At 43.0% G+C, this 14,128-nt stretch overlaps 2 protein-coding genes across 2 annotated transcripts; both read left to right on the top strand.

The window, feature by feature from the left end:
* The first annotated feature begins 277 nt into the window (after positions 1-277).
* On the top strand, positions 278-2,290 carry LOC121801439 (protein STRICTOSIDINE SYNTHASE-LIKE 10-like). Its single transcript, XM_042200926.1, has 3 exons — positions 278-603; positions 1,178-1,441; positions 1,572-2,290. Exons 1-3 carry the CDS (start codon positions 338-340, stop codon positions 2,140-2,142), a joined length of 1,101 nt encoding a protein of 366 aa, XP_042056860.1. The 5' UTR covers positions 278-337; the 3' UTR covers positions 2,143-2,290.
* Positions 2,291-2,450: 160 nt separating this feature from the next.
* On the top strand, positions 2,451-13,811 carry LOC121800135 (protein STRICTOSIDINE SYNTHASE-LIKE 2-like). The gene is made up of 2 exons (XM_042199716.1): positions 2,451-2,826; positions 13,266-13,811. Exons 1-2 carry the CDS (start codon positions 2,522-2,524, stop codon positions 13,510-13,512), a joined length of 552 nt encoding a protein of 183 aa, XP_042055650.1. The 5' UTR covers positions 2,451-2,521; the 3' UTR covers positions 13,513-13,811.
* Positions 13,812-14,128: the final 317 nt, after the last annotated feature.

Below are 14,128 nucleotides of genomic sequence, written 5' to 3'. Positions count from 1 at the left end.
TAGAATATATGGATCACTACCAAAAATAGTAAAAAGTGAAATGAGATAAATTTTATGGGACGGATGAAAATAGAAAAATGGGACAAACTTTGAGGAAGGAGAGAGTATTAAGCAAGAACCCTAGGGCTTCAAGTGATTGGGCTTCTCCTAATGAATGCGCCGCTTTGGGCTGAAGTAGAGCAATGGACTTAGGTCCTCTCAATCAGGCCCAGTTGTTACATAAATATCTGATCCCATAAGATTTACTTTTGACTGTTTTGACAACATTTTGTACTAATGCAGTCGTACATAATGTTAAATAAACCCATGCTTGATTTTGTTGAAGCCAAAGTTGACCATGAATTCGAAGCTCATCCTGGCTGCAGTAGCACTTTCACTGATCGCTGTGGCGGTCGCCATCGCCCTCTTCCCTCCGCCTCTGCTACCAGGCTCGCACGATGTCCTCTCCGCTGCCCAGCGCATCCACATCCCTGGAGCCGTCGGCCCCGAGAGCTTGGTCTTCGATCCCACGGGAGGAGGCCCCTACACAGGCGTCGCCGACGGCCGTATTCTCAGGTACACCGCCGGAGACTGGATCGAATTCTCCCTCACCTCATCCTCAAGGTAATTTTCATCATTTCAATTTCGACTCTAGGGTTTAGTATTACTCAATTTGTATATACTAAGAGCATCTCTAACCATTTACACTAAATTCAAACTCATTTTAGTGTAAATGTGAAATCAAGTATGATTTTACTCCAACCATTTTACACTAACTCAAACTTAAAAGAATATTCTCTATATTATGCATTTTTTACTCGCAAAGTTTGAAAAACTTTTAGGTTTTAGTTTAGGGTATTTTTTTCACAAAAACCAAAAATGGGATTGGTTTTTGAGTACTATTGGAACTAATTACCTATTTCATTTAGGTTTTAGTGTACCCTTAGAGATGATGTAATCCAAGCATATATTTACAGTTAAGAAATTAGAAATACAAACCAAAACAATTGGCTAAATAGATTCTTCTCTGTAGCTCCATTCAGATCAGTATATTTCTGCTTACCTATATAATAACTTGTGTGAATTCAATGATGTTAAATACAAAGATGTGAATTCAATTTGTAGTTATTTCCATTTGAATGGCGGTTGTATTAGCTAAATTTGATTGGCCTGAGCAATTTTTATGGCCATCTTGAAGAGATGCGTGCTCTCTCCCCTTCAATCCAGCAATGGAGCACATATGTGGGAGGCCACTGGGACTAAGGTTTCATCAGAAAACGGGAGATCTTTACATTGCCGATGCTTACTTAGGCCTCCATGTAGTCGGACCAGCAGGAGGACTGGCTACCCCCGTAGTCACACATGTAGAAGGCCAGCGTTTGCGTTTCACCAATGACTTGGATATCGATGATGAGAATGATGTGATTTACTTCACTGATTCTAGCGCCGAATACTACAGAAGGTAACTCTGCTATTACCATATGTTCTTCAAAAATGGCCTTGATTTCTTGTTACTTCAGTCTCTTACTTTGAAATGCTTGCTTGAATCTTGGCCAGTTCTCTACTGACTCTGGATCTGTTTGTGATCTAAGGGAATTCATGTCATCAGTTTTAAACTCGGACGCGACAGGAAAATTTATGAAATACGATATGTCAAGCAAGGAAGTGACAGTTTTGCTGCGAGGCCTTGCTTTTGCGAATGGCGTGGCCCTGAGCAAAGATCGCTCGTTTGTCTTAGTAGCTGAAACTGCAAGATGCAGAGTGCTGAGGCTGTGGCTTCACGGCCCTAACGCTGGAAAGCAGGATGTTTTTGCTGAGGTGCCAGGCTATCCGGACAATATCAGAAGGAACTCAGAAGGGGAATTCTGGGTCGCCCTGCACTCAAAGCATGGGCTCGTTGCAAGACTGTCCACGTCCTACTCATGGTTCGGGCGCGGCCTGTGGAAGCTCCCCCTCAGCTTCAAGCAATTGCATTACTTGTTCGTTGGAGGCAAGCCTCACGCGACTGCCATCAAGCTCAGCGACACAGGTGAAGTTTTGCGGGTTTTGGAAGACGCGGAAGGGAAAACCTTGAAGTTCATCAGTGAAGTGGAGGAGAGGGATGGGAAGCTGTGGATTGCATCTGTGTTGATACCTTATATTGGAATCTACAGTCTTCCATAACAAAAACCATCTAAATTGTAGACTCGCTCTGTAAAAACTGCATCTTCATATAAGCTATACTCCGTTTGCTTAGAGCATCTTCAACTATGTACATTAAACTCAAACCTATTTTAGCGTAAATGTTATATCAAATATGATTTTACTCCAATCATTTAAACTAAACTTAAACTTAAAAAGAATATTTTTTGTATTATGTCATTTTTATTCATAAAATTTTAAAAAGTTTTTGATTTTGGTTTAGGGGAGATAGCATACCTAATATTAAGTGATCACATGAAAAGGCTACCACACCGCCCCAGACGCAACAAATAGCTCTGCCAAAAAACCAGCTAATTACAAGAATAAAATCCAATTTTTTTCATCACTACTTCTCCAAATCATGAGTGTGCCGATGGTATTTCAGGCCAAAGCCATGACTACAAAGCTCATACTCTCCACTGCATTTTTAGCTCTTCTCATCTCCATTTCGTTACTCTATTTCGATTCCGAATATCCCAGTATTCTCCACCAACAATACTCCAATAATAACGCGACCATCAAATTTCAAGACGCCGTGGGCCTGGAGAGCTTCGACTTCGACGGGGGCGGCGGCGGGCCCTACACCGGCGTCTCCGATGGGAGGATTATCCGGTGGCAGGCCAATGAGAGCCGTTGGGTGGACTTCGCCGTCACGTCACCGGATAGGTAATTAATTAACTCTTTTTTTCCTTTTCTTTATTTTTTTATATATTTAATATCATGATTAATAATATGTTATATGTGCATGAAGCGAATTAACCAAAACGGTTTAATTTCGTTTTCTGTATTTGGTGATTACGATAAGCATGAGATATTCGGTTCTGTGATATAAAATCTTGTTTAAGGGATTGAGACTGATAATGACTGATGACACCTTTTATTTTACAAATTGATTGCTTATTTAATAACACTCCAAATCACTAATTTATGAGTACAGTATGGATTTATGACGTCCTAACTAAAATACTTTTGGTACTCGACAATGTACCTTCTATAACTGCCTAATTTGAACCTATTATTATATATTTGTATATATATTTTTCTAATTTGATGTGTACTTTATATGTTTTGGTCTATATACTTCTTTTGATTAAAATAAAGATAATGGAAATCTCTATTAATTTCTTTTAATATATGACTCCTCATTCAATTTATAATTGATACGTGTATCAATAATTATTAAATAAATCTATATTTTTTCTCATGTAGGAAGGAATCAGAATCAGAAATGGAAATGAAAGATTCATTAATTTAAGACGAGGGCAGGATCAAAAATAAATATAAAAGGAATTGTAGTTATAGGGGACCAAAGAAGAGGTTCAGTTATTAGGCATAATTAAACTTTACTCACTATTCAGAGTTTGGATTCGGATGAATAAAATACTATATTTTTTATATTGTAAGTTTTTTAGATTTGTAATTTAATCGAGGGAGTAATAAATAGTGATATAGAGAAATTGATGGTCTTGACAGTAATTATACCTTCATATTTATACTCTCCACACTACGCATATAAATTTGTTTGATCTCAACTAAATTATATAGTAAATTATAAATATATTGTTATTCTATGTTACATATACGTGTGGTTATTTTAGGATCTAATTTATTGATATCCATAAACATTGTGTTGGATTTCTAATAACTTATATTAGGTACGTCATTTAGTCTACATGTCCCCATACTCATCTTCCTCCTTGGTTTTTTTGTACTCCCTTTTCTTGTTGTTTAATGTTTGCTTTGATGTAGAAGTTCATAAAATAATGTCTTATAGTATATGGAAATTGTGAGTTGTCTTCTAAAATTACTTCCCCACGTTTTTTGTAAGGGTATACACATATTTGCATCTAAATGTGTGTTATAATTTTATTTCAAATATATGAAAAACAAAATGTGTGAAAAATTAATTAAACGAACCCAACCCAAATATAGGTTAGCATTTTGTCAATTTTGGTGGGTGGTGCTCAGTACATGTATAAAAAAACATACTCCATCTCATTCCAATTTGCTATTTTGAATGTATTTCGTTATATCATATTTTTTTACAATATTTAGCAAAGAGCACACATTTTATTTAACTGTTCACTCATATTTAATTATAAAATATTCATATTTTATTAAAGTTTTTATATTTAGTAATAATTTTAAAATTTGTGCCGATTAGAAGGAAAGTAGTATGATTGGAAAAAGACAATTCAAATACGTCCATACATTCTAAATAATGGTCCATTTATAACCAGCTTTACACACTTCGATGTTCACAACTGAGATACGCGTGCCGTGCCTCAAATTATTTCCAATATAATAATTCATGGAGTATATAATTTGATTAATTTCTTATTTTATGATGATTTAAATATCATATACTACTATTTTTCAAATCATGCTACATAACATGTGCTTAATCATCGCTTACATATTTAACTAGAGTAGTTATGTTCAAATAGATAATTCAAATTATATTACTGTAAGCTAAAACTGCCTAACAAATAATAAATAGTTGCATGTCTAGCCTAACTTTATATTGTAATTAAAAAATAACAGAAGTGTTTGTTGATGGATCCGCGAATTTCTGATGTTAGTGAATGCAGGAAAATACAGATCACGACACAAAGAATTTACGTGGTTCGATTTACTGAAGTAAATCTACGTCCACGGGAAGAAAAGAGGGCAGAGTTGTATTGCTTGATCTGTTTTCTACAGCTTACAAATACAAACTTGCTATATGGTGTTTTATCTCTAGAGAGCTTAACCTTTTTCTATCTGATCTAAGTTCTATTTATACATTGAACTAAGATCGTGGCTTGCATCACCACTAATGATGGTTGTGGATGTCGTGGAGGTCATGCATGTAGCGTAGGTCATGGCCTACGATCGTGGCCTGAGTTGACACCACGTGGTAGTGGGTGTGTTGGAAGTTGTGGAAATCCTGTATGGGTCCACTAACTCCTTGTTCGGTCGAATACTGAGACCGAACTGCTTTGGTTGCCGATCTGAGAGTAGAGCTTGATGCCGACCTGAGAGCAGAGCTTGATTGGTTGGCTTTTACCGAGCTGTAGGCTGAGGCCGAACTCTTACTGAGACCGAACTGCTTTGGTTGCCGATCTGAGAGTAGAGCTTGATGCCGACCTGAGAGCGTGATGGTTGGTTGGCTTTTACCGAGCTGTAGGCTGAGGCCGAACTCTTTGGTAGTGCCGAACTCATACTCTTCCTTGGGCTTTGGGCTGATGGGCCGTCACTGCTGTTGGGCTTGTTTAGTCCGTACCCCATCACTACCCCCCCCGAAAGACGAAGTGAATCACTTCGGCGAAGCGAGTCACTTCGGCATTCTGGATAAAGGTACGGGGGAGGCTGACGTCAGGGGACGTGCCTTGCACGTGACTGCATTAAATGCGACAGTAAAATCCGGCCGTTGAATCCCGAAAAGGTGGGATTCGAAACGGTGCGACGATTTTGAAATCTTCGCCGAATCTGATAAATACCTCCTTTCTTCATCATTGAAGCACTTTTGCGACTGCTTCTTCTGCACTCTATCTCCTTTGCGTAAAAATTTCCTTCCGCTTTCAAGAATTTCTTCAGAATTTCTTCAGATTTTGCAAAGAGTAAGAACCATGTCTTCTTCTTCTTCTTCCGAGTTAGGTAGCGGTAGGAAAGGGGGCAAGGGGTCTTCTAGCCGGAAAGAGTCCGGAGAGAAGACTGTAGAATACTTTCACAGCGTCTTGAGTAAGGACACCGTGATATCTCTACACGAAAAATATCTTCTTCCCGGGGGGAAGGCGGTGGTTCCCGACGATGATCATAGGGCTAACGACCCGCCGGAGGGTTATGCCACCGTTTACGAAGCCTGCTTAGAATGCGGGCTTCGTTTCCCTCTTCCCCCACCTTTTGTAGAGCTTCTTGATTTTTTTCAACTCCCTTTAGGTCAGGTGACTCCGAATTCTTGGAGGCACTTGTCGGCTTTTGCTGCCGAACTCCGTAGGCTAGATAAGGATCTGTCTCTGCGGGCAATCCTTAATTTTTTCCAATTTAAAAGGAAGGGATCTTGGTTTTACTTGATCCCCTTACAGCCTTTTAGGGCATTCTGCAAAACCAAGTGGCCGAAATGGCAAAACCGCTTCTTTTTTTATAATAGGACGGCGGCTCCGGGCTTTCCCTGGAGAGGGCCGAAGTCCGTGATTCCTCATCCTCGGTTAGAACCGTTGGCCGAGCTCGAGGGCGAGCTCAATAAGATTCCTATGATTAGGAAACAATACTCGGAAACTGAGCTCGTCAAGGGCGACCTCGTGTTCAATATCTCGTCTTCGGACGAAGAAACTGAGGGTGAGGATTTCTTTTTTATGCTTTACTGCTTTAGCAGCGAAAACTAACCTTGTTTCCTTGCTTTTTGGCAGTGTACATGCTGAATAAGGCTAGCCGCAAATCTTCGGAGTCCAAGGAGCCGGAGAGGCCGAAAACCACCAGCTCGGCGTCTGATGCCGAGAGGACTCCGAAAAGGCAAAAAACCTCTTCGGATCCGAAGAAGCCGGAGTCGACTTCGGCAAAGGGGAAGGGGAAGGCCCAGAAGCCCCCGAGAGCGCCAGAGAAAGACGTGGTCTTGGCGCCTCCTTCGGAACATATCTGTGAGCCGTTTTTATGGCCCACGGACTTCGCCGAGGTGAATTCTCTTCTTGATTTTCTGGCCTTGCTTTTTTTTCTGTATTTTTTGTGGCCCCTTTGTTGACTTTTTTCTTTATCCATTTTCAGAGGAACGATATGCTCTCCAAGCTCGTCGCCGTCGAACTCTCCAAAGCGTCCAACGACTATGCTGAGATGCAGAGGAAATTGGCGGCTGCTTGTCACCGGGCCGAGCAGGCTGAGGCAAACTTTGAGAAAGCCAGAGCTGCTAGGATTTCGGCCCAGGATGAAGCTCAGTTTGCCAAAAACCAGCTCGTCATCCAGCGAGAGCAGACGAAACGGAGGGATGCTGCCGCCGTGGTTGCCCAAGGAGAGGGTCTCCGTGCTTTCGTGGAGAAACTCTTTCTGAGCCACCAATTCTCGGCCTTTGTCGGTGATCTGGTAAGGCTAATTACCGATAAGGGCGAGCAGGGGGCCGACGTCGTGCTGCCTCTGTACAGCCGAGAGATAGCAGCTCGGCTTCAGAATCTGCCGCTCCTTGAGGAGCTCGCTTCATCCTCGGTCCTGCTTTCTGCAGACCGAGTCCGGAGTTGTCGAGCTGATCGGGACGAGAACCTGGAGGCTATCTTTGCCTCCGTGGGACCCGTTTCACCCGCTTCGACTTACAACGGAGAGGGTGAGGCCGAGGCGCTGGAGCAGGAGGTCGGCGATAAGCAGGCCGATCAGGAGGCGCAGCAGATCGGCTACGGTGGCGCCGAGCAGGCTGGGGAGAGCAAGGAGGCAGAGGCTGAAGCTGAAGCAGATAAGGAGAAGGAAGCTGAACCCCACCGAGAAGGCGGAGACGAAGTTAGCGAAGTATGATTTCGTCTCCCTTCTCTTAGTTTAGTTTCTTCCTTTATGTAAAATGGCCTTGAAGCCCTCCTTGTATAGAAAATTTTTTTTCTTATGAATGAAAAAATTCTTCTCTGCTCTTGTGTCTTCGTATAGCCTTTCGTACTCTCTTACTCCTGTTGTGGTTTACTACCTGCTCGGTAAGCTGAAATGCCGAACTGACGTAGCTGCTTTGTATTCTTAACTCTCAAGGAGCTGGAGGTACTTCACTGGAAGCGGCTGTACTCTTCGGCTTTAGACGAAGCTGAGAAAAGAGCTATAGCTGACCAGATGAAGAATGACGAACTCTTGGCTCGTTCAATGAAGCTGGAGACTGATAATAGGGACTTAGAGTCCGAAAAGAAGGATCTGGAGGCCGAGCTGAATACCGCCGTGGCTGAGAGGACTGCGTATGAGGATTTCATCAGCAGGCGCGGGGGAATGACCATCTCAGAAGTTCAGGAACGAGTTGACGAACTGTGGGAGGAATATCATGTACTCCGGAGGAACAATGCGCTGGAGAGCTCGGCTTGCCAACAAGTTGTGAAATCATTGCGGCGCTGGGCTTCTCGGTACGACATCGTTCTTTCCCGGCGTCCTCCAATCGAGAGATTCCTTAGGCATTTCCCGCCAACAGATGTTCATACTCCAGTTCAAACCCTTGATTCACTTGCTCAAAACCGTACTCCAAGTCAGCAACGAACTCTGGAACAGCCGGAAACGTCAAGACGAGAACAGGCTGAAGTTCGTAGAGGAGCTGTGATTATGAGTGAGCAAGATCAACAAATGCTTCGTGAAGAGACTCTTCGCCGCCGAGGTGCTAGGGCTTCCCGGGCTCAGAGAAGAGGTGGCAGGTCGATTAGAGCATCTCGTCGACCTGCTTATTCTGCAGCTGCTTGGAACGCCCGAACTCAGCTTCACGAGGATTTTGTGAATAGATGGCTCAACTTTAGCAACCCTGGACAGTAGAATAGTCCTTTGTAATAGCGTAACGCCATCTTGTAGGGTAGCGGAGTTGTGTGCCGAACAGGATTTGAAAAATGAAATTTTGTTTTCGCTTCTAACACTGTATTTACAGCTTAGCGAAAAAATTTCATCGTACTTGTCCTCGGTCTTATGAAGTAAACTTCTTTGACCGGACTTGGTCCTTGGTCTTATGAAGTAAACTTCTTTGACCGGACATGGTCCTTGGTCTGATGAAATAAACATCTTTGACCGGACTCGTCTTTGGTCTGATGAAATAAACATCTTTGACCGGACTCGTCTTTGGTCTGATGAAATAAACATCTTTGACCGGACTCGTCTTTGGTCTGATGAAATAAACATCTTTGACCGGACTCGTCTTTGGTCTGATGAAATAAACATCTTTGACCGGACTCGTCTTTGGTCTGATGAAATAAACATCTTTGACCGGGCTCGTCTTTGGTCTGATGAAATAAACATCTTTGACCGGACTCGTCTTTGGTCTGATGAAATAAACATCTTTGACCGGACTTGGTCTGTGTTCTAATTTGGCGATTTTTGCCGCCGGGATCGAACTTTCCCTTGTCCTAATTCGGCGAGTTTTATCGCGTGGATCGGACTTTCCCAGTTAACCGAAGTGGTCTTATGCAGTAAACCTCTTTGACTAGACATGGTCGTCCCCGGTCTTATGAGGTAAACTTCTTTGACCGAACTTGGTCGTCCTAATTCGGCGAGGTTTATCGCGTGGATCGGACTTTCCCTTATTGCAGTTCGTTTCAGACGAAGTGCTTATTTCTTAAGCCGAATTGTGGTCTTGTATCTTCCTGAGAAGCTTGGACTCACAATCGTTGGCTTATTGCAGTTCGTTTCAGACGAAGTGCTTGTTAAGCTGAATTGTGGTCTTGTATCCTCCTTAGAAGCTTGGACTCACAATCGTTGGCTTATTGCAGTTCGTTTCAGACGAACTGCTTGTTTAAGCTGAATTGTGGTCTTGTATCCTCTTTAGAAGCTTTGACTCACAATCGTTGGCTTGTATATGTTCTAAGAAGGGGATCAGCCTTCGAAGAACAAGATACCTCAGTAACATTTGTAAGAGACGACACGCACATAGACAGACAAAACGCACAGACAAAACGCACAGAGACAAACAAAGACCAAGCAAACCAAAGAAAGCACATTGACCGAACAACTGACTGACCGGACTGTCTCTTACAAATGGAACTTTTTGAGGTTGGAAACGTACCATGTTCGGGGTACTTGTGCTCCTGACACGTGGGTCAATTTGTAAGACCCTTTGCCGAGGACTTCTGACGCCCGATATGGACCTTCCCATGTGGGTTCGAGTTCGCCCAGCTTTTTTGCTCGGCTTACTTCGTTGTTTCTCAAGACGAGATCTCCCACTTGAAATTGCAGCTTTTTCACCCTTTGGTTATAATACCGGGCTACTTGCTCCTTGTACTTGGCTGCTTTTATGCAGGCCAATTCTCTTCTTTCTTCGGCAAGATCTAGTTCGGCTCTCAGTCCGTCACCATTCATTTCTGAGGAGAAATTGAGTTCGGGGACTGGGTATGCCGATCTAAACCGGAATCACGGCTTCAGTGCCGTACACCATTGAGTTCGGCTCCGGTGTGACTTCGGTCATTTCGCCTGCCTCTGACTCCGGCTGCTGTGATTGCTATGCTTGATGGTGCCGAACTGATTGCTCGGCACTTTTAAGCGCAATCTGCGAACACACTTGCTCTTTTTCGATCACCTCGGATGACCGCTATCCCTCCTTTGGTGGGGAAGGTGTTCGGCGAGGAAGCCTCTGATCGCTATGATCGGGCTTCTTTTCGTCTCCTCTAGATGAGCTGTCTAAAGACCGTTTTCGACGGTCTGCCTCATCGGCTCGGGAGAACTGGTCCGCAATGTCCCACATCTCTTGAGCTGTTTGCGGACTGCATTCCACGAGCTTTCTGTAGAGAGCTCCGGGCAGGATTCCATTTTGGAATGCCGAAATGATAAGTAGATCATTGAGATTATCTACTTGTAGGCATTCCTTATGGAATCTCGTCAGGAAGTCGCTGATCTTTTCGTCGCGACCTTGACGTATAGAAAGCAGCTGAGCCGAAGTATTCCGGGCTTCCGCTTTCTGAAAGAACCTCCTGTGGAAAGCATCCATCAGATCTCGGTAGGATCTAATGCTGCCTTGAGGAAGGCTGTCGAACCACCTTCTGGCGTTCCCGATGAGCAGCTCGGGGAACAGCTTGCACATATGGACCTCATTGAGACCCTGGTTCGCCATATTATACTGATAGCGTCCCAGGAAGTCATGAGGATCCACCAACCCGTCATAAGTCATCGACGGAGTTCGGTAGTTCTGTGGAAGGGGAGTTCGGGTGATATCGTCCGAGAACGGAGTCTTCAATGCTCCGTACATGGCGAACCCGACATCTCTTCGGTATGGAGGAGATCGAGGTCTCCTGTGATTCCGGTACCGAGGAGGAACAGGAACATGTCGGGGTTGAGGATTCTTCTTCCTGGAAGACACGGTACTACTGCGGTAGTGACTTTCATGTCTGGACGAGGAAGGAGAATCTACCGTTTTCGTCTTCGGCTGTTGGCTCTTTTGCAGGAAGGCTAAGAACTCATCCTGCTTCTCAGCCAAGAACAGCTTGACAGCCTCATTCAAATCAGGCTGCTGGGAAGACTCGGTGTGTGGACCTTTTGAGCGGCTTGTTCCTTCATCGTGAAAACTGGAAGTAGATGTCTCCCGAGGCTGTTTTCCGGACCTGCGGGCTGGACTAGCTTCCTCATGGTTTTCACGAACGGTATTACGGGTAGTGTGTGATCTGGTATGCATTTTTTTTTGGGGTGGAAAAAGGGTCAAAAATTCGCTTTATCACAAATTTGGTTCTCTGTTTCCCACAGACGGCGCCAGTGATGGATCCGCGAATTTCTGATGTTAGTGAATGCAGGAAAATACAGATCACGACACAAAGAATTTACGTGGTTCGATTTACTGAAGTAAATCTACGTCCACGGGAAGAAAAGAGGGCAGAGTTGTATTGCTTGATCTGTTTTCTACAGCTTACAAATACAAACTTGCTATATGGTGTTTTATCTCTAGAGAGCTTAACCTTTTTCTATCTGATCTAAGTTCTATTTATACATTGAACTAAGATCGTGGCTTGCATCACCACTAATGATGGTTGTGGATGTCGTGGAGGTCATGCATGTAGCGTAGGTCATGGCCTACGATCGTGGCCTGAGTTGACACCACGTGGTAGTGGGTGTGTTGGAAGTTGTGGAAATCCTGTATGGGTCCACTAACTCCTTGTTCGGTCGAATACTGAGACCGAACTGCTTTGGTTGCCGATCTGAGAGTAGAGCTTGATGCCGACCTGAGAGCAGAGCTTGATTGGTTGGCTTTTACCGAGCTGTAGGCTGAGGCCGAACTCTTACTGAGACCGAACTGCTTTGGTTGCCGATCTGAGAGTAGAGCTTGATGCCGACCTGAGAGCGTGATGGTTGGTTGGCTTTTACCGAGCTGTAGGCTGAGGCCGAACTCTTTGGTAGTGCCGAACTCATACTCTTCCTTGGGCTTTGGGCTGATGGGCCGTCACTGCTGTTGGGCTTGTTTAGTCCGTACCCCATCATTTGTCATTTAAAATTTGCTAATATAATTATTGTTATGGTATAATATTGGCCTACTTACTAGGTGATAGTGAAAGGGAGCACATAAACATTTGTGGGAGGCCGTTGGGGCTCCGATTCGATGAGAAAACGGGCGGGCTGTACATCGCGGATGCCTATATGGGCCTACTTTATGTTGGCCCAAATGGTGGGCTTTCTACCCTAGTAGTTACCCAAGTCAACGGTGGCTTCACAAATTCTGTCGACGTTGACCAGGCCACTGGAGTCGTCTACTTTAGTGACAGCAGTACCAGGTTTCAAAGAAGGCAGGTAAACATTTACATAAACCCGAAATTAAAGTAAAGCATAAAAAATTGGAATTGAATAAAATTAAAAGGTGAGATATTGGATCAAAATGCAACCCATGTCAATGAAAAAGAAAGGAGAGGAAAAAGATTTAGATAAGATAGAGGGAGTGTAGTGGTAACTGATAAGTGTAAAGCAAACAAGCCCATATTTGGTTAGCCTTTTTTTATTTCATCCAAATCCACTGTCCTCGAATTGGGAACTTAAATATTTTAGACCTTTCTATAGTAGTACTAGAATAATTCAATAATAGATGAGGTATCATTTTATATTTACTAACTGACGTGTAGCTATAATAGATGCATTTTTCAGAATATATAATCCAGACCAGTGGGTATAAAGGTAAGTATATATGCCATCTACACTTTTACTTTAGGGGAAAAAAGGAGAAGAATTTTGTGGGATGAAACCTTATAAAGGAGTTAATTCTGTACTATCAAGAGTCAATATGTACATATGTCGCATCGCATGCATGTACTTGTATAGTGCTCCCTACTTCTCAACTTAAAAGTAGGAGAGAATAAAACAAGAGAGAATAAGGTTTTTTTTGCTAAAAATGAAATTACTCAACAATTTTGAGAAAATCTAGAGAAACATTAATTAATAAAATTGGATTTGGATATGAATGTGTTTTTAGTTATTGTTGTTTTTGGGATATAAATGAGATCTACTTGCAGGAAGTTTGTTTCGGCGATCATGAGTGGCGACGACAGCGGAAGGGTGATGAAATTCGACGCCCGAACAAGAAAAACTAGTGTCCTCGTGGACAAGCTCAAGTTCCCAAACGGCGTCGCATTGAGCAGAAACGGCGATTTCCTCCTTTCCGTGGAGACCACGACTTGCAAACTGTACAAGTTGTGGCTCAAAACCAGGAATGTAGAGGTGGTGATAGAGTTCCTCGGATTCCCTCCCCTGACAATATAAAGAGGAATAGGAATGGCGAATTTTGGGTGGGGATCAATTCCCGGAGAGGAAAGCTAGTGCGATGGCTCATTTCCAACCCTTAGATCGGAAAGGCCGTCGTTAGGTATGTGCCATTGGATGTCACGAAGATACGCGCTTAATGGCCTAGTGGTAGAGCGATGGGGATTAGATTGGATAGGAATGGGAATGTGGTGGATGTGTTGGAGTTTGGGAAATGGAAGGAGGTTAGTGAAGTGCATGGGGAGAATGGCTCTTTGTGGATAGGACCTGTTATCAAGCCATTTTCTCTTACTCACACAATTCCCAATTCTAACAACTTTTTATGAATAATCATTGTGGATTGATTGCATATACTTGTCTCCTTTTTAATTCCAACTAGATCTAGTACCACCAAATAGTTGTAACTAAAAAGAATACATGGCTTTAAATTTTATACTACTATTTAAAGAAGAAATTAGGTTGGGTCATAAACATGAATAGTGGACCTTTTGCTTAGAAGGCCTAATATTTGGTCAAGTTCGGTTGTGTTTTACTATTAATAAATTCAGCTACCACCACAAGGGCCACAATAAACCTCACCAACTAAATTATTATTAATATACAAAAATAGTAGGAG

The sequence above is a fragment of the Salvia splendens genome, chromosome 4, assembly GCF_004379255.2.
Source record: "Salvia splendens isolate huo1 chromosome 4, SspV2, whole genome shotgun sequence".
Taxonomy (NCBI): domain Eukaryota; kingdom Viridiplantae; phylum Streptophyta; class Magnoliopsida; order Lamiales; family Lamiaceae; genus Salvia; species Salvia splendens.
This window is presented reverse-complemented; position numbering and strand designations above follow the sequence as displayed.